General features: G+C 36.7%; 1 protein-coding gene across 2 annotated transcripts; it reads left to right on the plus strand.

Annotated features, from left to right (window-relative positions):
* Positions 1 to 596: 596 nt before the first annotated feature.
* On the plus strand, positions 597 to 14,289 carry TFAP2C (transcription factor AP-2 gamma). Of its 2 annotated transcripts, none has more exons than XM_072110695.1 (7): positions 597 to 723; positions 5,613 to 6,086; positions 6,433 to 6,484; positions 8,153 to 8,357; positions 10,107 to 10,225; positions 10,639 to 10,780; positions 12,818 to 14,289. In XM_072110695.1, the coding sequence occupies exons 1-7, from the start codon at positions 694 to 696 to the stop codon at positions 13,101 to 13,103; spliced, it is 1,308 nt and encodes a 435-aa protein (XP_071966796.1). In that variant the 5' UTR covers positions 597 to 693; the 3' UTR covers positions 13,104 to 14,289. The 2 variants fall into 2 exon arrangements, with proteins under 2 accessions (XP_071966796.1, XP_071966794.1); XM_072110693.1 differs by lacking the exon at positions 597 to 723 and adding an exon at positions 4,453 to 4,630.
* Positions 14,290 to 14,578: the final 289 nt, after the last annotated feature.

Genomic DNA, 14,578 nt, shown 5'->3' on the forward strand with positions numbered 1-14,578 from the left:
TAGGCTTAGATAAAATGGTTCATGAGACAGTATTACAGAATGGGCTTGTGTATAGAAGCCTAGCAGTCTGTATCTCACATAATATGCTTAGATACAGTGGCTCATATAGTTCATCAGACAGTATTACAGGATGGGCTTGTGTATAGAAGTCTAGCAATGAGTATCTCACACCATAGGCTTAGATAAAATTGCTCATGAGACAGTATTACAGGATGGGCATGTGTATAGAAGTCTAGCAATAAGTATCTCACATGGTTGACTTAAATACACTGATGCATAATACCCTCTACATACAGCATTCATACCCTCCCCCCATAAAACTCTCTTCTTTGGTTACCCCACAATTCTAATAATTTAACTTCAGAGACAGTGATAATCCAAAATACTGGGTTTGAGTAATTGTAGGTAGATATGTTCAACCCCATGACTTGAGTCCCTTTGCTGTTCCCTGTGATATTGACACACACACTGTACTCCCTGCATTGAACATGAGGCAGAAAGGTGATTGTGGATAGAGGGGGAGGAGGTGCAGTGTGAGGGGGCTGGAAGATGCTCTGTAAGGTGAGTTTTTGGCTGGGTGGCAGCAGTCAATGAGCATGCGCAGCAGGGACATAGTCTCCAGGCGCTGGATGACTACAGGTAACATTCAAGTTTGCAACTGTTAGTGGTTAAATATCCCAAATCCCAGGAGTGATGTCTCTGCTGGGGAGGTCAGAGTGGCAGGTAAGCAGCCTTATTCTATCTTTCTAAGACTCTGTACTGTATCTGTAGATTACATATTAGACACTTACTATACATCTCACATCCTCACACCCAAAGGAAACTGCAACTGCAAACTCCTTGGGGAATTTTGGCACGGTAAAGTATCCAAGGGGGAAGACGCCTAGTGTCTGGTGCGCTTTACTTGTAGATTCATTCCTTCAGGATCTATTATACATATTTCTCTGTGTAGTCAATGGTTTTTATCACTGGGACCCCCTTCATTGACCGTCTATTGAAGTGAGGGGTCTTTATTAGGGCTCAAAGGAAAGAGGGGAGGCATTACTGAAATACTAACACATGGAAAAAATGTAAAGCTCTTAAGTTTAAATGTTTCATTTTCACAAATCGTGATAACAAGGAAATTAATAAGTTTTATCATTTGTTTTGTAGTTAAGTTTATATATTTTTTCTGCATATTTGCAATCAACACTTTTCTTAAAAATAATGAAAGTAGAGCAAAGGTCTTGAAAAATAATAATAATAAAATAAGATATCAATAATGTTTAAATATAACTATCTGCCTCCTCCAGTAAGAAATAAAGTCACCTCGCTGAAGGCTGCTGACAATACTAAGTGCTAGGTGTATGATATTAATCCTTGCTGGATCTATGAGGAATCACAGTCACAAAGGAGCCACAAGGAGAAACATTTCTGCAGTAATCTTTCCTCACAGCTGCTATTCCTTACCCTGATCCTAAGATTAAACTTTATTTCCCACAAATGAGGACAAATGACATTTATAATAGGAAATAATAATAATAAAATACACTAGAGGAAGTTGCGAACTACAGCGCGGACTGCCCTTAATACATCATAAATGTATTATTGAGAAAAATAATATTATAAGTTTAAGAAGTAAAATGTGCGCAGATTACCAACCATTAAAATAAACTGAAATGATTAAGTGTTAAAAAATACATAAAAAGACAAATAGATATCGAGACATATTTCCAGCGGGAATTTACAGGACAGCTGATCACAATTATATTATTTTACAATTGTAAGACATAATGCATATCATATTCTATCGTTTATTTTATAATATTCTAAAATATTGGGCTGTGTCTGTTTTAGAAGTTTCTCTGTTATATTTGTAAATGTTAATTAAATGCAGATTAATTTCCTAATCCAAGAGTTGAAGCTTAATGCATAAATTACATCTTAATTTGCGAGAGAATTAAAATTAAATTATACAGAAATAAAATTACAAAACTCGTGTTGTTTAGACACCCAAGATACCATCCCGCTAATACTATGCAGCAGATCAGTGTTTTAGCCTGTATTATTGGGTCTAGGGGTATGTAGTGCACCTCCACCTGCTTTTAGGACATCTGGATGGCGCCGGGCACTTGCTGTTACTGCAGCCCCAAACCTGCATTTCAAAGGGTTTTTCTATGGGACAACAAGCAGAGAATATAGTCCTCATCATCTTCAGCCTTAGTCCCACCAGAAATGCTAATGACGGCTAACTGCTGAGTACAGGCTACCCCCTGATGCAGGGTGCGGCACCTGTAAAGTGATGGAGGGGCCCCCAGAGAGAAATTAGAAAACCTGTGATGTATCTGTCACCCGCAAAATCATGCTCTGTTCTTCATGCATTGTGTGTGCAAAGTATAATACTACATTGTCACTGCTCCTCTTCATCACATATATGTGTACAGAGTATAATTCTACATTGTCACTGCTCCTCTTCATCACATATATGTGTACAGAGTATAATAATACATGTCACTGCTCCTCTTCATCACATATATGTGTACAGAGTATAATAATACATGTCACTGCTCCTCTTCATCACATATATGTGTACAGAGTATAATAATACATGTCACTGCTCCTCTCCATCACATATATGTGTACAGAGTATAATAATACATGTCACTGCTCCTCTTCATCACATATATGTGTACAAAGTATAATACTACATTGTCATTGCTGCTCATCACATATATGTGTACAAAGTATAATACAGTGTCACTGCTCCTCTTCATCACATATATGTGTACAGAGTATAATACTACATTGTCATTGCTGCTCTTCATCACATATATGTGTACAGAGTATAAAAATACATTGTCATTGCTGTTCATCACATGTATGTGTACAGAGTATCATACTACATTGTCATTGCTGCTCATCACATGTATGTGTACAGAGTATAATAATACATTGTCATTGCTGTTCATCATATGTATGTGTACAAAGTAAAATGCTACAAATTTCACTGCTGCTCTTCATCACATGTACTGTATATGTGCAAATTATAACACTACAATGTAATTGCTGCTCTTCAGGTGTACAGTGTGTGTTCAGTGTAATACTACATTGTCACTGCTGCTCTTTATCACATGTATGTGTGCAAAGTATAATACTACATTGTAATTGCGGCTCTTCACCACATGTATGTGTATAAAATATAATACTACATTTGTCACTGCTGCTCTTCACTAATATTCATGCTGATAACTACAATAGTAGATCCAAACGTCCCTTACACCAGAATAATAATAATAGTCTATAACAATTAATGAATTGCTAATTCAAACTAGAAATTACTTCCCATATTTCTTTTGTGGTATCAAAATGATTAGTGAAAGCGCCGTACATTATGTGATTCATCAATATTCGGGAATGGTGAATGTTCTCCATTACTTCCTAGCCTATAGACATGAAGGCTCTTATTGGCCACACATCTCTGGCTAGCAGGCTGGCACTGCCAACATGTTAGAGCCTCGCGCAGGATAAGAACCTCAAATCATCCGTAAGGCGACAGATACAGTGGGAGCCTCTCAAGTGTTTATTTTAACGGACACTTAAGGATTTTATTTCCCTATCCTACCCGTTATTTGTGCCAACCCCAACACCCACTGGATGACGCCCTAAACCTTGTGCCAATAAACTGAGATGTGCCCTGCACCAGCTGATTTACATGTCCAGGCACATTATATTTTGCTCTTAATAATAGGGTTTCAAAAATGTTTTATTTCGCACAGCAAAAGTTTTTATATACTTTTATTTATCTTCAAAATGAAAAACATATAAAGGAAATACACAAACATTAATATATATATATATATATATATATATATATATATATATATATATATATATATATTATAATACTTATAATGTATTTTAATAAGTTTCTAAATATTTTGAATATGCATACTAATTAAATAGATTTAGAATATTGTATATCTACATTATTTAAATTCTGTTCATGTGAATGTATGTATATCTGTGCGGACATATATACATCATCTAGCTATTTATACATATACATATTCATACAGACATTAGGACTAGGAAAAGATTTCAGCAATATTGCAGTCATTTCAGCCTTGTTGAGGCTGTAGCCGGTCCTGGCATATACTATTATATACTATTAGTACTATTAGTGTTTGTGCAGTGCTCCTTGGATTGGCTCAATCATCGCCGCCTGTAAATGTTTAGATAAGTAAGTGTGAAAGAAAACATTGAGGCTGGTGCTCGGAGATTGTAACAGATAAAGTATCACTGACAATAATATTGTGATAATAAAAGCCACTGAGCACAGTTTCAGGCTGGGGAGAACGGCAAGAGCAAAGTGGGTGTGTCTTGCGGACTACAGTGCCTGTGATTGGTCCAGCTTACCCCTCTGTGTACTTAATGTCCAGCCCCCTCCCTGGGGAGGAGTCCCCATAATAGCAGCATTAAGGGAGAACAGGGAGATAGAGGGAAATAGTCAGTGGTGAAGGAGCTTCCATGCCTGATCCCTAACTACTGACACCTGGGAATCTAGCGCTGAGCCTGGGAGAGTGCACACTCACTGAGCACCATCATGCTGTGGAAACTAGCAGACAATGTCAAGTATGAGGATGAGTGTGAGGTGAGCATTCATCACTGTTTGTATAATGTGTGTATATTATATCATATATAATGGATGTAGACTATATGCAGTAGGTGACTGGTTGGGTTGGCAGCTGCTTGTGGAGTGATATCAGTAGATGGTGTTGTGTATTAGATGTATGTACTTCGTGAAAGGTGAATTTGTCCCTCTTAAGCTTTTCTCATATCGTTTCCCAGATTTTTTTTTATCGCTGTGTTAAGTGTCATATTGGTATTGACCACTAGTGGGCGTCATAGACAAGGGGATTGCATCTGCTCAAGTCCTGATCAGAAGTTTTGTCCAGATTTACGTAGAGAATTTAGTTGAATCTATAATTGTGCTGTTTGATGGTTATTGTCTGTTAGACAATTTGTATTTTTCTTTTTATCTTTTGGTAATATACCCTGGTGCCTGCTGTACATTTACATACCATTTGTTAATGGCAGTGGGTATCATGAGATGACTTGTTCTTTAGTATTCCAACCTTTTTTTCTTTAGTCAGTCCTTCATTTTTCTCCATTGGTCATGGTCTGTAAGTTGCGGTTGTTTTGGCTCCTGTTGATTAGATTCAGTCATTTGAAATCAATAGGAGGTATTTAGAAAGGATGACGGGTCACAGCGGAGCCTGTTGGGGCTTCTTTCTTTACTGATTAGTTTGCCCTGTCATTTTAATAAGCATGAAGTTGTAATCTGCTAAAACCAGGGATCAAGCTACTTATCAACACCGCAGCTCTGCAAAAATGACCCCAAAAAATGTCTGTTTTGGTGTAAAACTGTTATGGATGGCTGAAAACTAAGTGTCCAGTAAAAGAAGTGCAATTTTTTGGTATTAAAAAATTCCCCTCCCAAAAAGGTAAATGTTTGTATAAAAAAAACAAACAAAAAAAACAAAACAGAATTTGTTCATTCTTTAAACTTATTTTTGATTTTAAAAGATAAAAAATGAAATGATGCACTGAATTTCTCTTTGTTTTATCTGCAGGACAGACATGACGGGGGCAGCAATGGCAATCCAAGGTTACCCCATCTGTCATCAGTCAGCCAGCACTTATACAGCCCAGCTCCTCCACTTTCGCATTCAGGGTCCTCTGACTTCCAGCCACCGTATTTTCCACCTCCATATCAGCCTCTGCCTTACTCCCAGTCTGATCCTTACGCCCACCTTGGAGACCCCTTTTCCCTCAACTCTATCCACACTTCTCACCCTCCTCCTAGTCAACAGCAAGCATGGCCCAATCGTCAAAACCAAGAGCACAGTGGACTTTCCCACCACAACAGACCAGGGTTGGTTCATCATATCCCGTCTTTGGATACCAGCTCAGGAAGGCTGGGAAGGGACTTCCAAAGAAGGCCTGATATTCTTCTGCAGCATGGACCTGGACATGGCCTAGACTCTTCAAGCCTTGCAGATAACCTTGGTCTAGCAGACCTTGGACAGCAGATGGAGGATGTTGCGGTAATGTCCCCTTTTAAATCCTATTTGTGCCTTTTTATTTAATTTTTGTTCTGTCTCTGACTTTAAACCTAATGTTATGGAGCCCATAAATTATATTTTGTGGTATCGCTGGAGTCGGCATAGGACAGTTCCTATACATTTTGTAGGGTCTGTACTACTGATGAATTGACAGGAAAGATGTATGGAATTTGTTTTGCAAAAAACACTAGAAATGTTACATTAACTGGTTTAATGCTGAAATTGGCACATTTTTTATTTTTTCACTCGATATTTTGAAATTGTTGGTTATTTCTATAATTAAATTTAGAAAATTTTGTCTTAACTTTCTTTTTTTTTCCCTCTACAGAGTTTAGAAGAACAGAATCTAATTATGCATGACCAGACCGTCATCAAGAAAGGTTTGTTAAAACTTTTTTCCTCTTTAAATTTAGTATGAAGCCTGGTGATCTTTACTCTAATCTCATGATCTGCCTTCTGTTAAGAAATCCTGATCGGCACAATTTTTGACAAAACAAAATTTTTAATTTTTTCAATCATGACTTAAATGAAAAACAAAGAATTTATCTTTTTCTGCTCTCGCTGTTCAGACTTCAAAATTTTTATTGCTCCCTCATCCAATATTCGTTAACCCTTGTAAATTGAGTGAAAACAGAAGGTTTTATTCTATAAACTATCCTGATTACAAAGATTGTGTCATGTTAAAAATATTTAGTTGTTGAGATTTTATGCTGGGTGATGAGGTTTTGATATAACAAACAATGCATTGCAACATAGTTTGTTGTGGCTTCATTAAAAGGACATATGGATTGAAGGGGAGGATTTATTAGTAATATATAATAAATTCTTTATGAATTCTGTGCAAATATTTATTTGTCAGTCTTGTAAGATACTGAAAAAATAGTTCTACTATCTTGATACACAGAAGCTGTCACATGGGTCTTTATTAAATTGAATCTATTAGGAATGCTTGAACTGCTCTGCAGATTGATCTGTCATAGAGAACCTAAACATTATAGCAGATACTTGACAGTGCTGGCATTATACCTCGTTCACTCTGTTTGTGCTTGCTTCTGGAGAGCGGTAATTGCTGGAGTATTCGTTTAGGTTGGGCACACAGATGGAATTCAGATTGTGTAATCTGAACTTTTTTATTCTTGTTGAATTTAAAAACAAAGTATTTTTTTTCTTGGTTATCAAACACATCTTAAAGGATCAACTTTTTTATTTATTTATTTTTTTTCTCAAAAGGACTTTTATTTTTTTTCCATAACCTTATACAAATAAAAATATTTTGCGTAACTAAATGTCTTATTGCAAAGAAAGTATTTCTATACTTATTATAGGCAATTCATTTTATTCAGTTTTCTTTACCCCCCCCCCCCCCCACTCCCCCCTCCCTCCACATTTCTTTACAAATGATTGCCCCGCGAAATTCATGTTCTACGCTGGTCTTTTGAGATGCATGTCATGTACATTGCTCAGTATTGACTTATGTCTTTTGTGTTGCTAATTCTCTGTAAACCTTTCTGTCCTCTTCTGGAGTCGCCTTTTAAAACCTGAAGTGCACACGAATTGTAAATTGTCTGAGCTTCTAAAACACGTGCTATTGTGTCCTCCACACCCTTGTATATATGTCAATACACATAATATGCTCCCATTAAGGGGGACTTGGTCTCGGCCCTTTTGTCAGCTTGTTCAAACATTATCTTGGAAAAACTCTGCTGTTATAGAATAGTGCTGCCACTTTTTAGAATAAGAAAGCAATCTTGATCCATGTACATCAATGCCTCCCCCTTGTTACCCATGGGACTCAAATTATCATCCCTTACTGTACATGAACATGGAAAGAACTTTGGTTGGTGAAGATAATGTTCCGATCTGGTTCAAACCCATCAATAATTTAAGTTATTTCATTTAAGAACTTGTTGCCATTGATCGAGCATATAAGATACATTTGAGAAGGCACTAATAATAAAATATTTCTGCATTAAATTTTATTGCATTAAAGTCTATTGGCCTTAAAGAAAACTATCTTAAATGTTTCTTAAATATCAATGTCTTCACAGGGAAAAACACCCTCAACATGCCCTACCATAAAGACTCCTTGATGGGGATGGTCATTAATCCAAACGAGGTCTTCTGCTCTGTTCCTGGAAGACTTTCTCTTTTGAGTTCCACCTCAAAGTACAAAGTTACTGTGGCAGAAGTCCAGCGGCGGTTGTCACCCCCTGAATGCTTGAATGCATCCTTACTTGGAGGAGTACTTAGAAGGTAAAACTTTTCACCTTTACTGTATGCTATACATGCATGGATATTTTCCTAGAGCCAACATGTATAAATCTTTTTTTTTTTTTTTTTTTTTTGGGGGGGGGGGGGGGGATTCTTGTTGGGATTCTTTGTACTGTGCATTGGATTCCTTGTTAAGCTGTCCCCACAAATTTCTTATGTTAAACCCATTTTATGGTTACTCCGAAACAATGCATGTTCACGGTTTCTGGCTGGCATTCACAACAAAAAGAATAATATAATGGTTTCCCTTTTTGAGTGAATGTCCACACCAAGATCTGAAGCAGATATTCCAATCATGCCCAGGTTGATGTTCAGATGGTCTTTCTTTCAATCCTGATGCACTATTAACTTGGCTCCTAATTGTCTTCGGGTCTGTTAGAATTTGTAGTCTTGCAGCAGATGGTAAGCTACTGGATGCTAAAGTGATCTCTAAATAGTTAATGTGTAGAATCTCTCCCAGCCATTGAGACTCGCCCAACTGCTTTTTATTTAATGAGAGAATTTACATTCGAGAGGAGGATGCTTAGAATCTTTAACATTTGTAGTGCAACAAAACTTTCCTTTTCGGGTGTGGGTTTTTTTTCTTAAATTTTACAATGGTGGGCTTTGTTGAAAGGTCCTGTTAAAGGGGACCTCATATTATGGATCTTGGCAGATCAAAGATAAATCGTTAGACCGCATTTCTACTCGCTTAACAGTTTTTCTAATTTGAATATGAACTAATTGTATTCAAATGTATGAAAGAAACCTGTTCTTGTGCTTTGGATTTTTTTTTTGAATGGCAAAAATCCCACAAAGCAACTGCAGTATTCAAAGTGTCTGTTCAGATAATAACTACTACAGCTTAAACAGAAAAATAAAATGGTCACATTTTCACTAATCCAAGCAAAGCCACTGATGTCCACACAGAAGGAGCAGTACCTGGTCTCACCATTATCAAGACAATTAATTATGAAATTTAAATAAAAATAAAACGTTATCTGTAGAGACTTAATGATATTTGAACTCTTATGCAAATATTTATTGCAAAACACCTGGGATGAAGTGAAAGAAGACCTTAATAAGGTGATCACCCCATATACCTTTAGCTATAACTGACCTGATTTATATTATATACTTATTAGAATTAGTGTCCTTCTACCATAATTAACCTTCTCAACATGAATACTGAAGAAGGTCTTGGAAATCTACTAATTGTCTCAATCACCATCTCCTATGTATATAGTCAGGATTCTGCCATCTTTCTCTAAAAATGTATATATGAAGGGAAGGCTGAGGTTAGGAGCATAACATTAACATATGGCTACTTTCTGTCTAAAAATAGCAGGCATTAATGAGCGCCATGAGGTTAGCAACTTAAAAGTGCAAAAACATCTGTTCCTGTGGCTGATGTTCCATAATTAATTGAATCTTTTTATATTTGTAGAATTTGAAATGAAAAGAACTTTGGTGTCGGTGTTAAAATTCAGCATCTACCTATATGGTAGTGAGTGGCTATAGTATACATATATTTCCCAGGCACCCTTTATTTTTCTGAAATAGTTGCTCTTATTCATTGTGTGATGCATTCTAGATTCATTGTTGGGGAAATCTTGCCTGTGACATCAGAGCTTACTTGTGAGGTCTTGTTCTCCTCTTCTCTCTATAGCACCACCCTTGTCAGAGTTCTTTTGTTGGATGAACATTGAAATGACTGCAAAAGTTACCAACCTGTTTTATTTCTTCCTTCAGAGCCAAATCTAAAAACGGAGGGAGGTCATTGCGAGAGAAACTTGAAAAAATTGGTCTAAACCTACCAGCCGGAAGAAGGAAAGCGGCCAATGTTACACTTCTGACATCATTGGTGGAAGGTCAGTGTCTTAGGGGGTGGGTGGAAAACCCATTAGTGGTGGAAATGCTTTGGCTTGAGTCTTATGTTGGAGCAGTGGTTTAAATGTGTTATTTGCTTGTCATTGGGATTGCATGATGGGACATTATGGGTGCTCATTATAGCATGTAGCCTTGCTCATATTCTTAACAGAATATTGAGAACTGTTTTTTTTTTTTTTTTTTTTTTTTTTCTCCTTCTCCTTTCACTTACCCTTACCCATCCACATACTCTCTAGTGAGTCACTTCCCTTTTCCTAGCCTTGTTGTGGGTTGGGATCTTGCTGTCTGACTTGCATTCGTTTACAACTCTCTCTTCTTCAAATTAAACAAAAGAAAAAAATATGTGCTGAAAGGATCCTTTACAATCATGGTAACCTATATGTTCTCTTTGCAGGTGAAGCAGTACACCTCGCTCGGGACTTTGGTTATGTCTGTGAAACAGAATTCCCCTCTAAGGCAGTGGCGGAATACTTAAGCCGGCCACACATGGAACGTAATGAGATGGCAAATCGCAAAAACATGTTGCTTGCAGCAAAGTAAGTATTCAGATGTGGAGGTGACACAGGGGAGTCTACAATCTCCAGTTCAAGGTCCAGTCAAAAAATCAATTCTATTAGTTTAATGAACATGCATCCAGTGCAGTCGCATTCTGTAATACCAGTGCCCGTGATGGATCTGTTAAAGGGTAGAGTATGTCTCTCTTTTTTCAGTGATCACCCAAAGACTTATTTAAAAAAAAGACGCCAGACTGACGCAAACTTGGTTGTGCAAACACGTACATTGACGGACATTTTTTTAGTGTACAGGTAGCTTAACGGCACATTGTCTGGATTGTTATGTCAAAGACCTTGCATATTTGAAGTAGTTTTTGGATTTGAATTTATGTTCTGATCCAGATATTTGCATATTTTATTTTTCGCTTTGCACGGAAATTTCTCTACCAAAGAGAGGAAAAAAAAAAAAAACATTATCTACATTACTTAGCAAAATAACATTCTTTTGAATGCTTATTCACCATGCTGCAACACAGGCTTTCTTCAAGAAAATCCATGCTGAATATGTGTGCTATTTTCCTAATGCTGAAAAGACTTGGTAAACTTTTAAGCCAAATTTTAGTTTTGCAGAAATAAATGGTTCAGGTGATAATAACCTTTTGTAATATTCTTAATGAAAAAATGTTTGCCCTTCAGAAACACTACTCACTGCAGGCCATGAGAGGAGCAAAAAGGAGGCCACAGAAGTTTTTGTATAAAACTTTTTATGTTCCACTAGGTCAATGAAGTTGCTGAAAACTACAAAAGAAATCTTGATGGTTTTCAAAAGTTGCTGCAACTTTTTTTTTTTTTTGGAATGTAAGGAAACTTGCATGTTGAAATGTTACTGAGACAAATGTTGCCTGTGGCATGGTTTAAGCTTTTATGATGTACAAAACAACAAGTACTTTAAGTGTATTTTGATACTTTGAGATTTATTTTTTTTTTTTTCAGGAGGCAAAATTATTAGAATTTTTCATCGGCAGAATTTCCGATGGATAAAAATACCTTGATTGTTTCCCCCCTACAGCCTGAAGTACTGTTTATGCTTGGTCTATATACACCAGACTTTGGCATATCTTTCCAATAGTTTTGAATTAATTGCTTTGAAAATGCTACTTATTATAGAGGCCTTAAAAGGTTTTGATTAAAAGTAAAAAATCATGTAGTTCTATTTATTTTCCTAATGGCCATATTTTGTCCATCATGGGAAATATAATAATAATAATAATAATAATAATAATTAATAATGAATTATTATTATTATAGCGCACACAGATTACGCAGCGCTGCACAAAGCATGTCAAATTGGTCCCTGTCCCCATGGGGCTCACAATCTAAACAACCTAACAGTATGTTTTTGGAGTGTGGGAGGAAACCGGAGTACCCGGAAAAAACCCACGCAAACACGGAGAGAACATACAAACTCTTTGCAGAAATCTAGTCTAGTCTGAACTAGGGATGGTTATCTTGTATGTTTCACTGCACCTTTTTAGGTTTAGATACACTTCAATAACTTTTGGGGAATGTTTCTAAGCTTTTCAGAGCCATTTCTTTTTAATTGTAGAAATGAATAGTGCAAAGGATTTTAATTCTCCCCCCCCCTCCTCCACGAAAGTAAGCAGCGCTTCTAAAAGTCAACCATACCCAGCAGATAGATTAACCAGAAGTGTTGGCTCTCAATCAGATGTCAGCTTTTATTTTCCTCTGGTTTCCATGGGCAACTATGGAAACTATCCCGAAATCCCTTCCTCATCGAATCCCTTCCCTTTCTTTGTTGAACTTGATGTACAAGTGTCTTTTTTCAAACGTATAACCTATGATACTATGAACTACTGCAGTTTTGATTTCACACTTCTGATAAATTACATGTGTTTTTATATAATGCATAAGTTTTGTATGTAGGAACATGTTTTTTTTTTTTTTACTATTGCACATTATTGCTGTTGTAATTCCTCAATTCACATGGGGATATTTACTTCTGTAATTTGCATAGCTATCATCGTGAACTATTCTAACTTTTTCCCCTTCCATTAATAGGCAAATTTGCAAAGAATTCACAGACCTTCTAACACAGGACAGGACTCCATTGGGCAACGCAAGACCAAATCCCATCCTGGAACCTGGAATCCAAAGTTGTTTGGCCCACTTCAGCCTCATCACGCATGGCTTTGGGAGTGCTGCAATTTGTGCCGCTATGACATCTGTACAGAACTACCTAAATGAGGCATTAAAGATTGCAGACAAAATGTACATGAACACAGGAGACCAAAGTCCAGGAGAAGGCAACAAAGGTCTAGACAAGATGGACAAACACCGGAAATGATATAGGGTGGACTACTTTGACTAAAGGAACATTTTGCGTTGGACCAATCAATTTTCTCATGGTCTCAGTTTCAAGATGACCAGACTTGTGGCCCATAGACCCTGGAATATAATGGGACGGTGCTATTTTCAGATCTCCACTGCCCACTGCCTTGGCTGAGAGGGAACTTCAAATTCAAGTGGCAGAATTTTCTTCCAGAAAATCCTTTTGCACTCAACTTCAGCCTCTTCTCCCCTCACACACATTTCATTGGACCATTTTATAAGACTACCTGGATCTTGCAGGGAATGTTATACCCTCCTCCCTAACATATGAAACTGTTCACTAGAGGTTGTAGATGTCAATGAAAATCTGGACTTGAGATTTGGCTGGTATGCATGTACTTGGTGTGACTTCAGCCAATTGTAGCACATTTCATTTTGATATTGCTCCAACTTGGTGTTTTAATTGTGTAAATTTATTTTTCATCATTAATTTTAAATATGCAATAATTTTGTCTTGTCAGCCTACTACATTTTCAGGTATTGTTGCATAGATTTTTTTTTTTTACATTTCTTAACTTTTCAGGTTTTTATAGGGTTTTAAAGCATTTAAGTGTAGGCCCTCTCAAATACATTTTATTGTTCTCTTGGCCCTGTATTTTAATACATTGATGCTTTTGGATGCAAACAATCTCATTTTTCTTAAATTGACTGCACCTTCACAAAATAACATTTGCCTCAGTGTGTTTTTTTTATTTTTCATTATAAAGGTGTTTAAAATCTATTGCTAACATAAGTAACCTCAAGAGTAGTCCCAAGGAGGGCATTGTGGCATGATGATGCATCTTGAATTTTTTTTTTTTTTTTTTCTTCCTCCAGATTTTCTTTTGTACATATTTATTTATATGTAATTTAAGGGGCTTTGTAAATAATGGTGAAACTTTATACAACTGAGGTTATGGGAAGGTTGAAACTTTTTAATTTTTTTTTTATGTCTTTGTAAACTTAGGCTATTTAACAAATTAAAAAAAAAAATAGTGTGGCACTAAAGATGCCTCACAAAAGCAATAGGTGTGTTTTTTTTTTTTTTTTCCCCTCTCTTTGAGGCAAGAGTGCCATGTTGCATTTGTGTTCAACAGCTTTTACATATTTGTAATTCTTACAATTTAAACTGTTGTATATTAAAATCCTATAATAAAATCCTGATACCGTAGATAATCTGCTGTGACTATGTTGGGCATATTAAGTTGCCAAATATGGTAAAATGTAGCCTTTATTTCAGCTACATTTCAATTTGGGAAATTGTCATTAACGTCTTAAAGTGAGATGGAGGACTGCTAAGGTAAAACCAAAAACCTTACCACAATCACAAAGAATAGGGGGAGGGGGGGGGTTGATATTTACTTTCCTCTTTCTGTGCTGCTGAAAGGTTACACATCCTGACAACTTGCAGAAACTGCTTGGGGAACACTAGGGAAATTCCCAGCACAGTTG

This window comes from Engystomops pustulosus, chromosome 6 (assembly GCF_040894005.1).
Source record: "Engystomops pustulosus chromosome 6, aEngPut4.maternal, whole genome shotgun sequence".
Taxonomy (NCBI): domain Eukaryota; kingdom Metazoa; phylum Chordata; class Amphibia; order Anura; family Leptodactylidae; genus Engystomops; species Engystomops pustulosus.